The sequence below is a fragment of the Chrysochloris asiatica genome, unplaced genomic scaffold (assembly GCF_000296735.1).
Source record: "Chrysochloris asiatica unplaced genomic scaffold, ChrAsi1.0 scaffold00004, whole genome shotgun sequence".
Classification (NCBI taxonomy): Eukaryota; Metazoa; Chordata; class Mammalia; order Afrosoricida; family Chrysochloridae; genus Chrysochloris; species Chrysochloris asiatica.
In genome coordinates this window covers 21979866-21996141 of record NW_006408522.1, presented here as the reverse complement: position 1 = coordinate 21996141, position 16276 = coordinate 21979866, and the positions used below count along the sequence as shown (strand labels likewise).

The following is a 16276-nucleotide window of genomic DNA, read 5'->3' as shown; positions in this document are numbered from 1 at the left end:
AAAGACTGTGCTCTTTGATCTTCATAAGTAAATGTTTCAAGTCCTCTTCACTTTCAGCGATCAAGGTTGTATCATCTGCATATAGCAGGTTGTTAATGAGTCTTCCTCCAGTGCTGATACTTTAAAGGTTAGACTAGGTAACCTTTAAAGTATCTTAAAACTCTGTAATTCTAGAATGCTCCTTTTCTAGATTTTCTCTATAGCAGACCTTCAGCTTCAGTCTAACTGGTTTTCTCACTGTCTCTGGAGCAAGCTTTATGCAAGTGCTAGTTCCAGAGCACTTTGCAAATACTACAGGGTTTTTACTGTGCTACAAATGAAAGATCTTGAGCAATCCTGCTCTGAGCAAGTATATCAGAACATTTTTCCACCGGCAAGTGCTCACTTTGTCTCACATTTTGGTAATTCTCACAATATTTCAAACTTTTTCATAAGCTATTGCACATGAAATAGACTAGTTGTTAAATGCTGTTGACTCAGTTCTGACTCATAGCAACACCGCACAAGGTTTCCAAGGAGCAGCTGGTGGGTTTGAAATGCTACCCTGTGGTTAGCTGTCTAGTCCTTAGCCTACAGGAGTCCTAATAAACTACAGCATAGAATAAATATATCTTTTATATGCACTGTTGTTGCTGTTAAGTGCTGTCGAGTAGGTTCCAACTCATACCAACCCTGTATCAGCTTTCTGAGGCTATAAAAAATCTGTGGTAACAGAGAGCCTCATCTTTCTCCCATGAATTGGCTGGTGGACTTGAACTGCTGACCTTGTTCAAGTCCAGTGGTACTGTGCTTCCCTTTATATGCACTACGAAACAAAAACTTCATGTGATTGCCTTTACTGTGACATTTGCTTTCTACGGCAGAGTGTGGAACTGAACCTGGAGGGTCTCCAAGGTATGTCTATATCTGGATTTTTCTGTGTTCACTCAAGCTATTCTCTTGCTCGGGCCAAGCTGGCCTCTATGTCTTTCTACTTCCTATCCATCCATCAAGAATCAACCCAAATACTAGCCTAATCAAGAGCTCTATGTCTACCCTAATCTGATCAACATACGCCTTCGCACACCCTTCACTTTCTTGATTATGAAATATTCTTGTGCCATCTTTTTAGTAACTAGTAACATAGTTCACACAGACACTTCCTCTTCTCTCTTAAACTGTTATTTAACTTTTTACTAATAATTTATCTTGACTAAATTAAAACCTCATTAAAGACAGAAGCTGAAACCTGCTTTTTTATACTTTCTTGAAGCACTGGACTTCAAGGTTGATTTGAACCAAAAGGTTAGCAATTAAAACTCACCAGCCACTCCTTGGAAACATTTGTACAAAAGCCACTCCTTGTACAAAAAGGGGTGAGTCAAAACCGACTCAGTGGCACTTAACAACAACAAGAACATAACTAACTGGTCTCCTGGCATGGCACTGCAGGATGAGCACTGGACTGCAAACCACAAGGTCGATGGTTCAAACCCACTAGCTGCTCCTCAAAAACCCTGTACAGGGTTGCCATGAGTTAAACTGACTCTGTGGCACTTAACAACAACAACATAACTAACTAGAGGCATTATAGTTGTTGTTGTTAAGTGCCATTGAGTCAGTACTGACTCATAGCAACCCTATGCACAACAGAATGAAACAATGCCTGGTCCGGGGCCAGCCTCACAATTGTTGCCACGCTTGAGCCCATTGATGCTGCCACTCTGCCAATCCATCTCGCTGGGGGTTTTCCTCTTTTTCTCTGACCCTCCACCTTTCCAAACATGATATCTTTCTCCAGAGACTGGTCCCTCCTGATACTACGTCCGAAGTATGAGAGACGGAGTCTGGCCATCTTGGCCTCCAAGGAGCACTCTGGCTGCTCTTCTTCCAACACAGATCTGTTGGTTATTTTGGCAGTCCATGGCACTTTCAGTATTCTCCTCCAACACCACAATTCAAAGGCATCAATTCTTCTACGATCTTCCTTATTCACTGTCCAGCTTTCACATGCATATGAGGTTATTGAAAATACCATGGCTTGGGTCAGGCGCACCTTAGTCCTCAAACTGACATCTTTGCTCTTCAACACTTTAAAAAGGTCTTGTGCAGCAGATTTGCCTAATGCAATACGTCGTTTGATTTCTTGACTGCTGCTTTCATAAGTGTTGATAGTTGATCCAAGAAGAATGAAGTCCTTGAAAACTTCAATCTTTTCTCCGTTGATAAGAATGTTGTTTATTGGTCCAGTGGTGAGGATTTTTGTTTTCTTTACATTGAAATGCAATGCATACCGAAGGCTGTGTTCTTTGATCTTCATCAGTAAATATTTTAAGTCCTCTTCACTTTCAGCAAGCAAGATTGTATCATCTGCATATCGCAGGTTGTTAATGAGTCTTCTTCCAATCCTGAGGCCATGTTTTTCTTCATATAACCTAGCATCTTGGATTATTTGTTCAGCATACAGGTTGAATAAGTATGGTGAAAGAATACAACCCTGTCACACACCTCTCTTAATTTTAAATCATTCAGTGCTCCCATGTTCTGTTCAAACAACTGCCTCTTGGTCCATGTACAGATTCCTCATGAGCACAATTAAGTATTCCAGAATACTCATACTTCGCAATGTTGTCCATAGCTTGTCATGATCCACACAATCAAAAGCCTTTGCACAGTCAGAAAAGCACTGGTAAACATCTTTCTGGTATTCTGTGCTTTCAGTCAAGATCCATCAAACATTAGCAATGATATCCCTCATTGTATGTCCTCTTCAAAATCCAGCTTGAGCCTCTGGAAGTTCTCTGCCAATGTACTGTTGTAGTCATTTCTGTATACCTTTAGTAAAACTTTACTCATATGGGATATAGTTGTTGTTGTTATATGCCGTGGAGTTGGTTCCAACTCATAATGACCCTGTACAGGATTTCCGAGGCTGTAACTCTTTACGGGAGCAGAAAGTCTCATCTTTCTCCCAAGGAACAGCTGGTAGTTAAAAATATTTTTGAGTCTTCACTACTGAAAACATTATTAGACAGTTGTTTTATACATTCATGTTTTTATGTGTATTTGGAAAATTCACTGTTCTTATCTCTATATTACCTAGTACACATGATTTCCAATTCCGACCCAGAACTACCAGAATGAGGTCATCCACTGAGGTCATTTTCTGAACACAGAGATTTTTTTTTTTTTTAATGGTGAATTGAGCTGTGAAAAATTCAATTTTCCCAACTTTAACACGTATTTCAGTAAAGTTGCCTTAAAACATTTTTTAAGCAATATAAGATTAAGAGAACTGAACTAAGGTATGAAGTAAGTCAAGAATAAATAATGGTATTTTAGGGAAAGACACCAAATTTATTTTTTCATAAATACAATGTATTAATGTGATTTGTAAAACTGCATTTTTAATTCATATACCATAGAACACAAATTAACAAAAATGAATGTGTCACATGTACTGAATCTTATGCATATAATGAATGTTATTTTTTTGATGACTATGGCATCCCCGCCCCTCAAGTGAAGGAAGGAAGGAAGGAAGGAAGGAAGGAAGGAAGGAAGGAAAAAAACACCCACCCATACAAATGTGTATATATGTATGCATGTTACATACACAGAATATACGCTCATTCCCTAACCACCAACTAACAAAGACAGAAGAGAGAATTCTTTATCAGTCTGGATATGTTAATAAAGATTGGGAAAAGCATACCGAAGCCTCTGGATCTGACAGTTCATCCAGTAATTTCCTTGCATCGACCACAGCCTGATAGAGTCGCAGATTTTTGCCATCAGAAGCAACAAAGCAAGCACTTGCAGAATTGCAGTATGTGCCTGAGAAAGCAAAATAAAAGTTTCTCATTATAATGTGCACTTTATTCTTATCACTGGTTGAAGTATGAGAAAGAAATAGTCTTACTGGTCTTTTTTGGTCATGGTCCAGAATTGTTTTTAAAAAATAGATAAAATGAATGTATATAAAATGATTGATTAATCAGGAGTGCTGGTGGCATAGTGGGTTATGTGTTAGGCTGCTAACTGCGAGGTCAGCAGTTCAAATTCACCTGCCACTTTGAGGAAGAAAGGTAAGGCTTTCTATCCCCATACAGTGTTTTTATTCATTTCACAGATAAAATGAACACTTACCAAGACAATAGCTGGGAATAAGAGTTGGAAGCCAGGCCACATTTGAGAAGGCTGAGGTATGTAAAGAGTTAATTCGTGCCAATTCTGAAACTCCTCCAGTATATGATAAAGGTCCTATTGGGTCTACACGCCACAGAATAAGCTCACTGTAGATTGCATTGGGGTCATGAAATGTACACGTTGCTGCATTCCTAAGGGGTTGCTTTGAGGAACTTTTCATGTGTTTTATAGGCTCCGCTAATCTGTTGAATTTACTGTCTGAATCTGATTCCGGAGTCAAGAGAGCATTATGATGAGACGACGTCAACAACAGTGGTAACACTGAATGACACGCCAGATCGTTGAGGTGAAATCGATGACCACAGTATCGAAATTTGTGAGATACAGTTAAAACAGTGGTAAAGGCAGACTTGTCAGCAAAAGTGACTGCCCATTGATTTAAAGAACCATCGATGTGTTTAGAGACCATCATTACCGTAGGAGCTAAAATGTTTAAATTTGGGCTGTGTGGTCCAGAGTGTGGGTGTGATCCTTGAGGACTGCCTCCAGCCACCGTCTCCTGGTGTGACAGGGAGTGGTGAGAATCTTTCGTAGCACTGACGCAGGCATACATCATAATATTTTTGCTAAGAGAGCTTGCATCACCAGAGGGAAATGCAACTGGAATCCGAGAAGAAAAAGAAACCTGAAAGAAACATAGTTATATGATTCAGTACAAGTAGCTTGCATCCTCTCAAAATAGTCTTCCAAAACACTTCTATTTTCAAAATGCCAAATATCAGTTTCCTAGCCAAAAAAGAGAAAAAAACATTTTCAATATCTTCATGGTCTAATCCCTTGCCTCTATTTATGTAACATCATATCTCTATTCATAGCTTCACAGAAGACTGATGGGAAAAGTGTTTCAAGTGCCTGGCTTGTACATCAAAATACACAGATCTAGATAGAAATAAAATTGAGAAAGATAACAAAGAAAGGCAGCTTGATTCAGGGGATAAAAGCAGGGTAAGAACAAGCTCATCCTTGATTCACATTTTCAGGGTAATGTCTTACTTTCATTCATAAAATTGTGAATTCCCAGAAAAATCAACACACTCATATTTCAAATATTCAGTATTACATTTCAAAGTCAAATTAATTTCTTTTTATTAACCAGGCTTGTAAATTTATGGTCATGGATCACCAATGGTAGCAAGCATTCTCATTTGCTTTAAAAAAAAAAAAAAAAATTTAACAACCTTAGTCATTCTGAAAACCTGCTAAGTCTACATAAATTGTGAAAAAAAGGGAAAGAAATATAACAACTTCATCAGTAATACATACCTGAACTTGTCTAAATATTCCAGGATTATATTCATCCAAATACTTTATGTGCCACACCAGAAAAGTACCATCTACAGGGTGTATTGTAAAAAGCATGTCAGGATTCTTATTCCATTCAGTTAGCAGCGTTTCAATCTTCCGATCAAGCAGGACTGTAGGCAACGGCATTGGTACTCGATGTCTCAAGTACGTTCTAGGACTTCCCTCTCGTTCTCCATCTTCATGTTCTGATGATCCTGTACCTGCCTCCGATTCTCTATCCAGGGATAATTCTGAACCAGAAAACAAACTTATCAACACACACTTAATAGGACTACAGTATTTCATATATGTACTAAACTATAATAAATGGCAATAGTATCTTGAGAAGCAGTAAATCCCTTTTACAATTTACAATGAAAAAAAAAAAAGAGAGAAGGAAGCAATTTCATATTCTGAATTGAATATTACTGTATTTCTTGCTTACCAATAAATCACACATCATTCACACTATTACTCTTATTACCATGAGTAAAACTATTCCCCATGAAAAGATATGACTTTAATAGTAATACTTTATACAAAAAATTGTCTATACAAAATTAGATGATGTTTTCAGGACCTAGCAAAGTGCCTGGTCCATGACAGAGGGTCAGTAATGTTTGTGGAATGAATGGAAGGAGGGAAAGTAGGAAGGAGGGATTCCAACCTAAGATGGTATCCCAAAAGGTTGATAACTTTAAAGAAAGCAAACTCTCCATACAGGATACTAACCATGGTCTAGTTTCATATGTAAGCCCCTCTCTCTCTCCTCCATAGGATGTTCCTCATCCTCTCTGTCCACATCATCGCTCTCATGATCTGTCTGTTTTTCAGAAATTTTTCGTAATTGCTGCATAAATATTTCAGTGGATGATGTAAAATGAAATTCCTTGTTGTTTAACCAATGAACTACAAAGCCCCCATTTCCATCATCAACATTAAATGCAGTACCAGCCAAGACATTTGGAATATCTGTGGAAACAAAAAAAAGTAAGAATTCAATATGAATATTGAATTTCTCTAAAAACATTTACAAATTCTTAAAAGACAGTCTGCATATACACAAAATGGCACTTTCATTTTATAAAATTAATAGTAAATGTAAAGAATAGAATAAAACTTTTATGAAATCCCATTACTCATATTAAAAACAAACACACCAAATGCAATGCATGAACCTTGATTGAACCCTGTTTGGGGGCAGAGGTGACAGGAAGACAAAGCAGAAAAGCAGCTATGTGGAACATTTTTTTGGCACTGCAGGATAAGCACTACACAGCTAGGTTGGAGCAACAAACAAACCCATCAGTTGCTCCTTGGGAATCCTATACAGGGTTGCCATGAGTTGGAACCAACCCGACAGAACTTAACAACATAGACATTTAAATATATAGATATTATGTAATTACTTCTACTTTCCTTAGGAGAATGAGAGTGTGATTATCATTCTCCTAACTAAGAATTCCCTTATTCTTAGAAGATACTTCTTAAAGTATGTGAGGTGAGTGTGAAGTATCATGATATCTGCAATTAATTTTCAAAAGTTGTTTAAATATATGTATACAGAAGGACAAAAAATAAGTAACATGGCAGAATGTTAACAATTATTGACTATAAATGGGTAAAGTGAAAGTATTCACTGCACTATTCTTTCAACTTTTTTGAATGTTTAATACTTTCCTAATTAAAAAGTATAAAGAAAATAATTCCATGAAAGCAGGTTGGTAAACTTCTAAATATAGCCGCATTTCTACATTTGGGGTGACTAAAATTGGTGATGTAGACTATTTCATATACAATAGTATAATTCAAAATTAATCTCTTTAATGCCAATCTGTATTATAAATAATTAATTCAACAGAAAGAAAAACAAAACAGTATCCTCTACAAAAAGAAGTTTAAGTCTAAGGATAAAATGCACAGGATATTCTAAGTGTTCTACTTAGTGTTACATTATTGTTAGATCGGGAGTCCTGGTGTGGTATTATGCGTTAATGGGCTGGACTGCAAAGGTCGGTGGTTCAAGCTCACTAGTCACTCCTCAGAAACCCTATGTAGGGTCGCTATGGGTCAGAAGCGACTCACCGGCACTTAACAACAGCAACATTGTTAGATCAGGGAGTACGGTGGCTCCATACGCTAAGTACTAGACTGTGAACCACAAGGTCCATGGTTCGAGCCCACGAGCCACTTCATGGGGAAAAAATGAAGCTTTCTACTCCTGTGAAGACTTAAAGCCTCAGGAGTCCTATACAGGGTCACCATGAGTTAGAATCAACTCGACGACATTTTAAAAAATAGCAAAGCAACACATTATTAGATAAAGTTCTAAATTGTTCTTTCTTTCAAATTCCTGAATGATAGTCCTGATATTTTGATAAAAATAAAACAAATTTTATAAAATTGGATTTGTATATTAGCAATCCTATAAAACACTAATTTGCCTGTATAGTATTCTTGCTAAAAATATTTAACCTTAATCTAATCATGAACATTCTTACTTCAAGACGGTCTAAGCAACAAACAAACAAAAAAATACAGAGCAACTGTTCTTGATTTGAGGAGATTAAAAGAGAAATGAAAACCAAATGCAATGTTTAATCTTGGACTGGATCCCAGATCCATTAAAAGACAAACAAACAAACAAAACCCCTATATTTCAGTATGGACTATATCTTAGATGATATCATTACATCAATGTTAAATGGTTATTTAAGCAAATTCCTTTTTCTTCTAAGATAAAGTCTGATATACTTAGGGGTGGAAAGTACTTTCAAATGGCTCTGCCAAAAAACACAGGAGAAGGGAGCAGAGGTACAAGAATAGAAGCATATGTGACAAATGTTAACAATACACTCATACAAAATAAAATTTTGCCATCTTTTACCTGTGGCAGGGTTGATGCTTGCCGCAATGTGAAAATGGCACAGTGCATTTGCATGGTGGGAAATGTGTCTTTGAACTTCATGCGTTCCAATCTGGTCAGGCATTAATTCAGTGTGAGTTACAAGAATGGAAGATCTTCTCTGTCCTTTTCTTAAATTTTTCAAGTGGTGTATTGTCTATAATAAAACATAATTGCTGAATCCAACTCTGAGAGGTCCAGTAAATACCAACCAAAGTACTTTCTTTTATTAAGGATTTTAAGATTTCCTTCTCTATAAAACCTAACCATTTGAAAAGAAACTTTCTCAAATTCAGCAGAACAATGCTGGAAAATATTCTCCATAGTTCTTGTGAATCTTGTAGTTCACAAACCCCTGTTAATGTTTGGAAGTCCAAAGGCCAGTTTGTCTCTTTGTTTTTCAAGATACCCCAGTAATGAGAAGTCACTTACTGATCACGAAAGTATAAAGAGATAGAAAAGGGGTGGGGGCGGGGGGTGGGGGAGAGAATTCCTAATGGGAAAAAAAGTATTTCCTCCCCAAATTCTCATTTAAAAGTAAACAGCTAAATAGTCAAATATATAATCTCTATTATAAAGAAGAAAACAGGGTACAAAAATACAGAGTAACAAGGGAACCAATTTAGATAAATAGACAGGAAAGAACCCATCAAAGTATTGACCTATGGGATTTGTTTAAATTGCGATATGTTTATATGACCAAAGCTCTCCACTCTTTATATTGAAACAGAAATAGTTGTTACATGGACCTGTACTAGGTACAGGTAGACTAGATGTTTCCAGTTGGCGAGGACGGTAGGATTCCCGAAACTCAGGCCTTAACTAGTAGACTGGAAGCCCAGACCAATTGAAGCATTATGAAATGTGTGTTTTTGTTGCATCTATTATTTCTGTCCTGGGTTTATTGTCTTATTCTTTAATGATTTAAAAACTTTTGTGTCTAAGTGTTTATTTTGATTAATTATGAAGTAGACATGCATGTTTGCATTTATGTCTTGGGCCAGATGATTAGGCCCATTCTGGTCCCTGAGCCAGGCCACTCTTGGCATGATCTTTTTCCACATCATTATGAAACCCTGTACAGGGTCGCTATGGGTCGGAACCGACTCGACGGCACTTAACAACAACAACAACATCCTATCTCACAGTATTTCCTTTTCTGTCACCCAACCTATCCTTGTCCCCATGCTTTATAAAAAATTCCCATTCTTTTCCTTTGTTCTCCACATTCAATTAAATAAAGTTTAGCATGGTGGTGGTGGTTATGTGCTGTGGAGTCAGTTCCAACTGATAACAGCCCTTATGGGGTTTCCGAGGTTGTAAATTTTTAAGGGAGCAGAAAGCCTCATCTTTCTCCCATGGAACCACTGGTAGTTTTGAACTGCTGACAATTAGACTAGCAGCCCAACTTGTAAACACTACACCACCAGAGTGTAGCACAATGCTGGTATAATGCTAAACTCTGCAAGAGATAAATAGATTCAATTTACTACTAAGTCCTACCAGTTCTTTCTCCATTAAAATAGCATATCTGGTCCTTTCTTTCAATTTCCACAGCCTTTCTCTCTTCATAAGACCCCTGGTGGCACAGTGGCTAAAGGGTTTGAACCCACCAAGACAGTCAGTCTGTTTCCATAAAGATGTACAGCATTGGAAACCCCTCCTCTAGCCTATGTTGTTGTTGTTACTGTTAAGTGCTGGTGAGTCGGTTCCAACTCATCATGACTTTGTATATAGAGTTTCCGAGAAGCAGCTGTTGAGTTTGGTCCAGGGCTTATCCTACAGCACCATCAACTCAATGACAGCAGTGGTTTTGGGGTACCTCTTTACACATGAAAAACAGTTACCAATTATTTGATGTGTCCCCTGCCTCTGGTCGCCTTGTTGCACAGTAGCCTTTTATTTGTTGATAGGGTTAAAAGGATATTAGAGATGGACTCCCCAATCAAACTTCCACAACATAAAACAAACTATAACTGTTCTTGTTGCTACTTTTAACTTAATTTATGCTTTGAGTTTTGAAAAAGCATATAAATAGTAATAGTGCCCAATTACAAACAGTATCAGATCAGGCCTACCTTATATAACACTGAAGGATCACACACTTAGTCTATCATGTTGTTGCTGTTGTTGTTGTTGTTAAATGCAGTTGAGTCCTTTCTGACTCATAGCAACCTTATATAGGGTTTTCTAAGGAGCGGCTTGGGGTTCAAACCAATCTTGCAGTCTAGTGCTTATCTTACAATGCCACTATAGATTATTATATTATTAAATTAAAAGCATATGATCTCAATCTTACAAAATAGAAAGAAAAACACACATACATACATGACTAGAATAGTTGGATTATATGTTCCATATTTTTTCTATTTCCTAATATAAGTTTAGAATAAATATATAATCCTTGTATAATAAAAATAGTCCCAAGAGAAATTTAAAAAACTAGTAATCTAAGTTTAATATAACTAATTGCCTTAACTTTTCTTGGGGTTATTTTTATTACACAAGGATAAACAATGGACTGCTAACCACAAAGTTGGGGGTTCAAACCCACCAGACACACCTTGGGAATCTGACTCAATAGTACTGAACAACAACAAGCTTAATATAATACATTTCTGATCATTTTAACAATGTGTATACCTCATTTTATTTCTTAATCACAGCCGGAGACAACAGTTCATACTAACTATAAGCAATCTAATTTCTCAGGCAGAAAGCACTGTTGTGTTATACTATATAGTAAAATTGGAAGAAAATTTTCACTTTCATAATATTAAACCATCAAAAGTACAAAGCTGCCATCTTAATTATCTTGCAATAAACAACACCCTACTCTTAAAAATAGTCACTGTTAATCAGAACAAAACAAGCAAATTTTAATTCTCATTTTGAAAAGTGAAAAAATTTATTCACATTGATTTTAAGGACTTACAAGTTTCATTATTCAAACGTACTTACTCTATAAGTGTTCGTTCATATTTGATGAAATGAAAGTGTTCAAATGATATTAAGTATCCAGACTACGTAACTGCAGCAGTTACGACCTGCCTTTGGTAAAATGAGTAGTCTTACAAGCAGGAAATGAAGGGAAAGCTATTGCTATTACTTTAATCATTACATGCACCATGTGTACCATGTGCATCTTCACTTCTGAATTTCTACTGGATTCACAGATCTACATTCATTTACCAGCTTAGATAATGTAGTACCTCGAGAGCATGCTGTATTCTGTCTTTGTGTATCCCAGCATGAGAAAGATTGCTGGCAATGCTGGAAGTGGTAGTCTCACAGATCTGCTCCCCCAAAAGAAAGTCTTCTGGTAGTAAGGTTTCTGCCCAGAGCCGGCAGACACCATCATGGCATGAAGTTAACAACACATTACAGACGGAGCCCCTAATGACAAAGAGAAATAAATAAAGGTAAGTATAAATAGCAATATCATAAATTAATCCTTTAAAAGATTAAAAACATTTGGTTCCTCACATGTAAAGATGACATTAATACAAAAGCCATAGTATGGTCTATGTGCACTTGTTTTTCCAAGACTGGTCAAAGATTTCCATGGATGAGTTCACATTGTCGCTTATTATCTGCTCACACATGTAAGGTGACAGGCTGGACATGGGGCTGCAATCAAAACAGCAGCCCAACTGTGACACACACCTTACTTCATTAAAACCATGACTTAAACCACTAACCGAAAATACAGTACAGCAGGCTTCCCACTGCTCTTCAAACTACACTGCCTCGAGGGAAAAGTGGTCAAGCCAAGAGCTTGTGACAATGGGTAGCACTGAGTACATCACGCAGAACTAGGAATGGTCTTGAGCAGGAAATAGAACTTAATGCCAGATTACACATTTACTGCTTGGAAACTAGGCTCTGTAGGAGTAGTAATGTCTTCCAAGCAACACAATGGAGGAGAAAGAATGAGGCTGTTTGTGCCCATGAAGTTTACAGTCTCAGAAACCCTGTACAGGGTTTCAATGCGTCAAAATCAACTCAATGGCAGTGGGGCGTAGTGAGGGCAGAATAAGCGAAACAAACAAACTAAACAGCAAAAGAAAATTTAAACTCTGCAAACAAGTAACAGAATAACCATCCTAAAAAATCATTAAACATAAATTAGCTGGCTTCTGTCAACTGTTTCATCATTTCCTAGAATCCTTCTTATAATATAAACAAATAGGTTTTTTTTAAATGAGCATGTTCACAACAAAATGGCAAGGAGAATATTATCCCAAACTGTACAATTGCCATTAAGTTAAAATAAGTAAAAATGCCACAGCACCAAGTGTAAGAAGTGATTAAATAGTTTATTATAATATTACAACAAAAAAATCATTCACCTGTTTAAAAACTGCTCACTAGAATCTGCCTCAGCCAAAAGTAAAATATTCTACAAATGTTTTCAATAGATACAAATAACTTTAGCAGAATAAACTTATGTAGCTTCCAAAAATGTTCAGATTCCCCATGTTGTCATTTACTGAGCAACCCTAGAAGGCACATTGTACTTCCTGTCCGGTGAAGTCAGACAGACTTAGGACATATGACAGCCCTCAAGAATGAACGCAGGCCTCGGAGCAGTCTTCTTCCCAACAGCTGGTGTGGCCCTGTGAGATAATGCACTAGACTACAAGGGCGGCAGCTCAAATTCACCAGCCACTCCTCAGAAACACTATACAGGGTCACTATGAGTCGGAACCAACTTGGCAGCATTAACAATAACAATTATAGGATAGTAGCTAGTCCACTAGCTGCTCCTTGGCAAAAAGATGAGGCTTTCTGCTCCTGTAGAGATTTTCAGTCTCTACAAACTCTATTGGTTACGAATCAGGCTGCTAACCTCAAGGTCAGCAGTTCGAAACTACCAGCTGTTTCGCGGGAGAAAGATGAGGCTTTCTGCTCCCGTAAAGATCTGCAGTCTTGGAAACCCCATGCAGGGTCACTATGAGTCAGAACCGACTGACTACACAGTACTTAACAACAACAATAAACTCTATACACGGTCACTGTGAGTTAGAATCAACTCAATAGCAGTGGTTTTTGTTTTGTTTTGTTTTGCTATTATTATGCAATCCAGGAAGCTTTTGTATGAGATGTTTATATTTTATTTAATCTTCTAAATACCTTTAAGAGATATCATAGCATGAAGGAAAACTTACAGTTTTACTGATAGCCCTAAGAAAAGCTTACCTGGCTGCTTTATTTGCTATAAACGATACTCTTTACCCACCACTGGGGAGTCAGTTGGACTCACAGTAACCCCATGGGTCAGAGTAGAACTGCCCCATTTGACTTCCCAGGCTACAATCTTTAAGGAGGGGAGCACAGTGGCTCTGTACGAGAAACACTAGACATCAAACAAGATTGGTGGTTTGAGCCCATGAGCCGATCCACTCTGTGGGAGAAAGATGAGGCTTTCTGATCCCACAAAGATATACAGCCTCAGAAACCCTACACAGGGCCACTAAGAGTTGAAAGCAACTCAACAGCACTAAATAACAGTCTTTATAGAAGCAGACTGCCACATAGTTCTCCCTTGGAGCAACTGGTGGGTACAAACTTGCTAACCTTTCAGTTAGCAGTCAAGCAGGGCTTCTTATGATATGCTTTACCACTGGGTATTTGAAGTCCTGGTATGGTGCTTCAGGATAATGCTCTGGGCCACAAGGTTGGCTTGAACTCCAAGGCCAGTGGTTCAAACTCACCAGCCGCTCCTTGGAAACGCTATGAAGGGTCGCTATGAGTAGGAACCGACTCGATGGCACGTAACAACATTATTATTATTGACAGTTTATCACTCCACTTTCTTTTTCCTCAGTGTGTGCCTTCCTATTACTCACAAACATTTCTTTCCTAGAATATTTCACTAACATTATTACTATTACTATTAAGGTGTCCTGGTACGGTGCTGCAGGATAATTCACGGGACTTCAAGGTCCGTTGGAACTGCAAGATTGGCGGTTCAAATCCACCAGTCACTCCTTAGAAATCCTAAACAGGGTTGCTATATGCATCAGAACCAACTCGACGGCACTTAACAACAGCAAGTATTACTAAAGGAGCCCTGGTAGTGTAGTAGATTACAAGCTGGGCTGCGAACTACAAAGAAAGCAGTTCAAATCTACCATGTGCTCTGTGGAAGAAAGATGAGGCTTTCTGCTTTTACAGCCTCAGAAACCCTACAGAGGGTCTCTGTGAGTCGGAACCAATTCGGTGGCCCACCACCCCACCACCATGTAGTGGATTACACGTTGAGCTGCTAACCACAAGGTCAGCAGTTTGAATCTGCCAGTTGCTCCGCAGAAGAAAAATGAATCTTTCTGCTCCAGTACAGATTTAGTGCCTCAGAAACTCTATACAGGGTCTCTATGAGTTGGAACCAACTTGACGACATGCAACCACCACCACCACTACCACTATCACTAAAAATATCATCAACTAGCATTTCTTTATCACATACTATGTGGAAAGACATAACATTTTAGCCTTCCCAACAACCCTCCCTCACAGCAATACTAGGTACTATTACTACCTTCTTTCTACAGAGGCAGTGACGCATAGAGAGTGTAACTAACTGAGTCACATACTCATACAGCTAATGACAAAACTAAGATTTGAATCCAGGCAGTCATTTGATTCCAGAGCCTACATTCTTAATCACCACCATATCAATTCAGTAAAAGGACTTTAATTTCATTGTTTTCACAAACATATAAGCATACAAACTGAAGTTATATGATACATTTGTCTAACCTGGGCATATACTTGCTAGTTTTACGCCATGAAAAACCTGTCACAGCTCGGGGATGTGCCAAATAAACAAAGGAAAACTGAGTACACGCCTGCCTCCTTTTCACTTCAAGATGATCCTGAGGTATAATTGAAGACTTCCAACCAGTCATAGGATACCATACTTTCAGAAGACAATCATCCTGCAAAATAGAAAAGTCAATATAAAATTAATCTGCACATTCACAGTTCAAAATTTAAATGGCTTGAAAAAGTTTTTTAAATTAAGCTCTATCTAAAAACTAACTCATGTATACACACATGCAACCCCCAGCTTACAAACGTCATTCCCACTCACATAAACTCCATAGTTACAAACCCCATAGAGGCCATTACACAAAAAATTCAAGGTACATACAACAAACAGTTCATAATAACAAGTGGGTGCTACTTTGTCATTATTATTATTACTGTTTTATTATGTTATGATTGTTTTATATATCTGGAAATGTTTCTTTAATGATTTTTATGCACAGAAATACATATTATATATTAACATTTGACTGACTGATGTTAGATTCAAAGTGTATCTAGCTCTTCCAACTTACGTACAAATTCAACTTAAAGACAATTTTAGGAACATAATTCAATCGTAATCCAGAGACTGCCTGAGGTATAAAACTGAATTTTAAATGGTGTTCATCACTGCAAAATATACAATCTTTGCAAAGTAGGTAGACAGTTTGTTCAGTATCAAGCTTCTGTATGTAGCAGGTGTCTTTAACATGGAGGAAGAGGCCTTAAAATAAACTCGTACATGAGTCACCATCAAGAGAAGATTTTACCACCAGACACCAGCCTCTTGCTGCCAGTGGTAATAATAAGGAAGATGCTACCTTCTCAGTCACTATACCGTCTTTTCTTTCTGCAGAAGGCTGTAATGGTGGAAATCTTTTAAATATAAATTTCTTCTAGCTCAAAGTGAGGAATCACACATTTTTTTCTTTGGGTAAAGAGTTAGATAAGAAACATACTAAGCTTTGTGAGCCACATATTTGTATTTTCCTTACAGCCCTTGGAAAATGTGAAATTCACTCTTAGCTCAAGGATCATAGTTTCCTGGCCCCTGGTCTAATGCGTAGAAAGTCAGGTACCACA

At 37.7% G+C, this 16276-nt stretch overlaps 1 protein-coding gene across 3 annotated transcripts in view; it reads right to left on the bottom strand.

The window, feature by feature from the left end:
• The window catches only part of DMXL2 (Dmx-like 2), a 192917-nt gene that overhangs the window by 81914 nt on the left and 94727 nt on the right, over positions 1-16276 (bottom strand). For all 3 annotated transcript variants that reach the window (XM_006831646.1, XM_006831647.1, XM_006831645.1), the window contains exons 7-13: positions 15143-15321; positions 11590-11773; positions 8360-8534; positions 6205-6444; positions 5452-5723; positions 4129-4813; positions 3695-3816 (exon numbers count right to left, since the gene is read on the bottom strand). In XM_006831646.1, the coding sequence (XP_006831709.1) occupies positions 3695-3816; positions 4129-4813; positions 5452-5723; positions 6205-6444; positions 8360-8534; positions 11590-11773; positions 15143-15321 (1857 nt within the window). The remainder of the gene's footprint in view (positions 1-3694; positions 3817-4128; positions 4814-5451; positions 5724-6204; positions 6445-8359; positions 8535-11589; positions 11774-15142; positions 15322-16276) is intronic.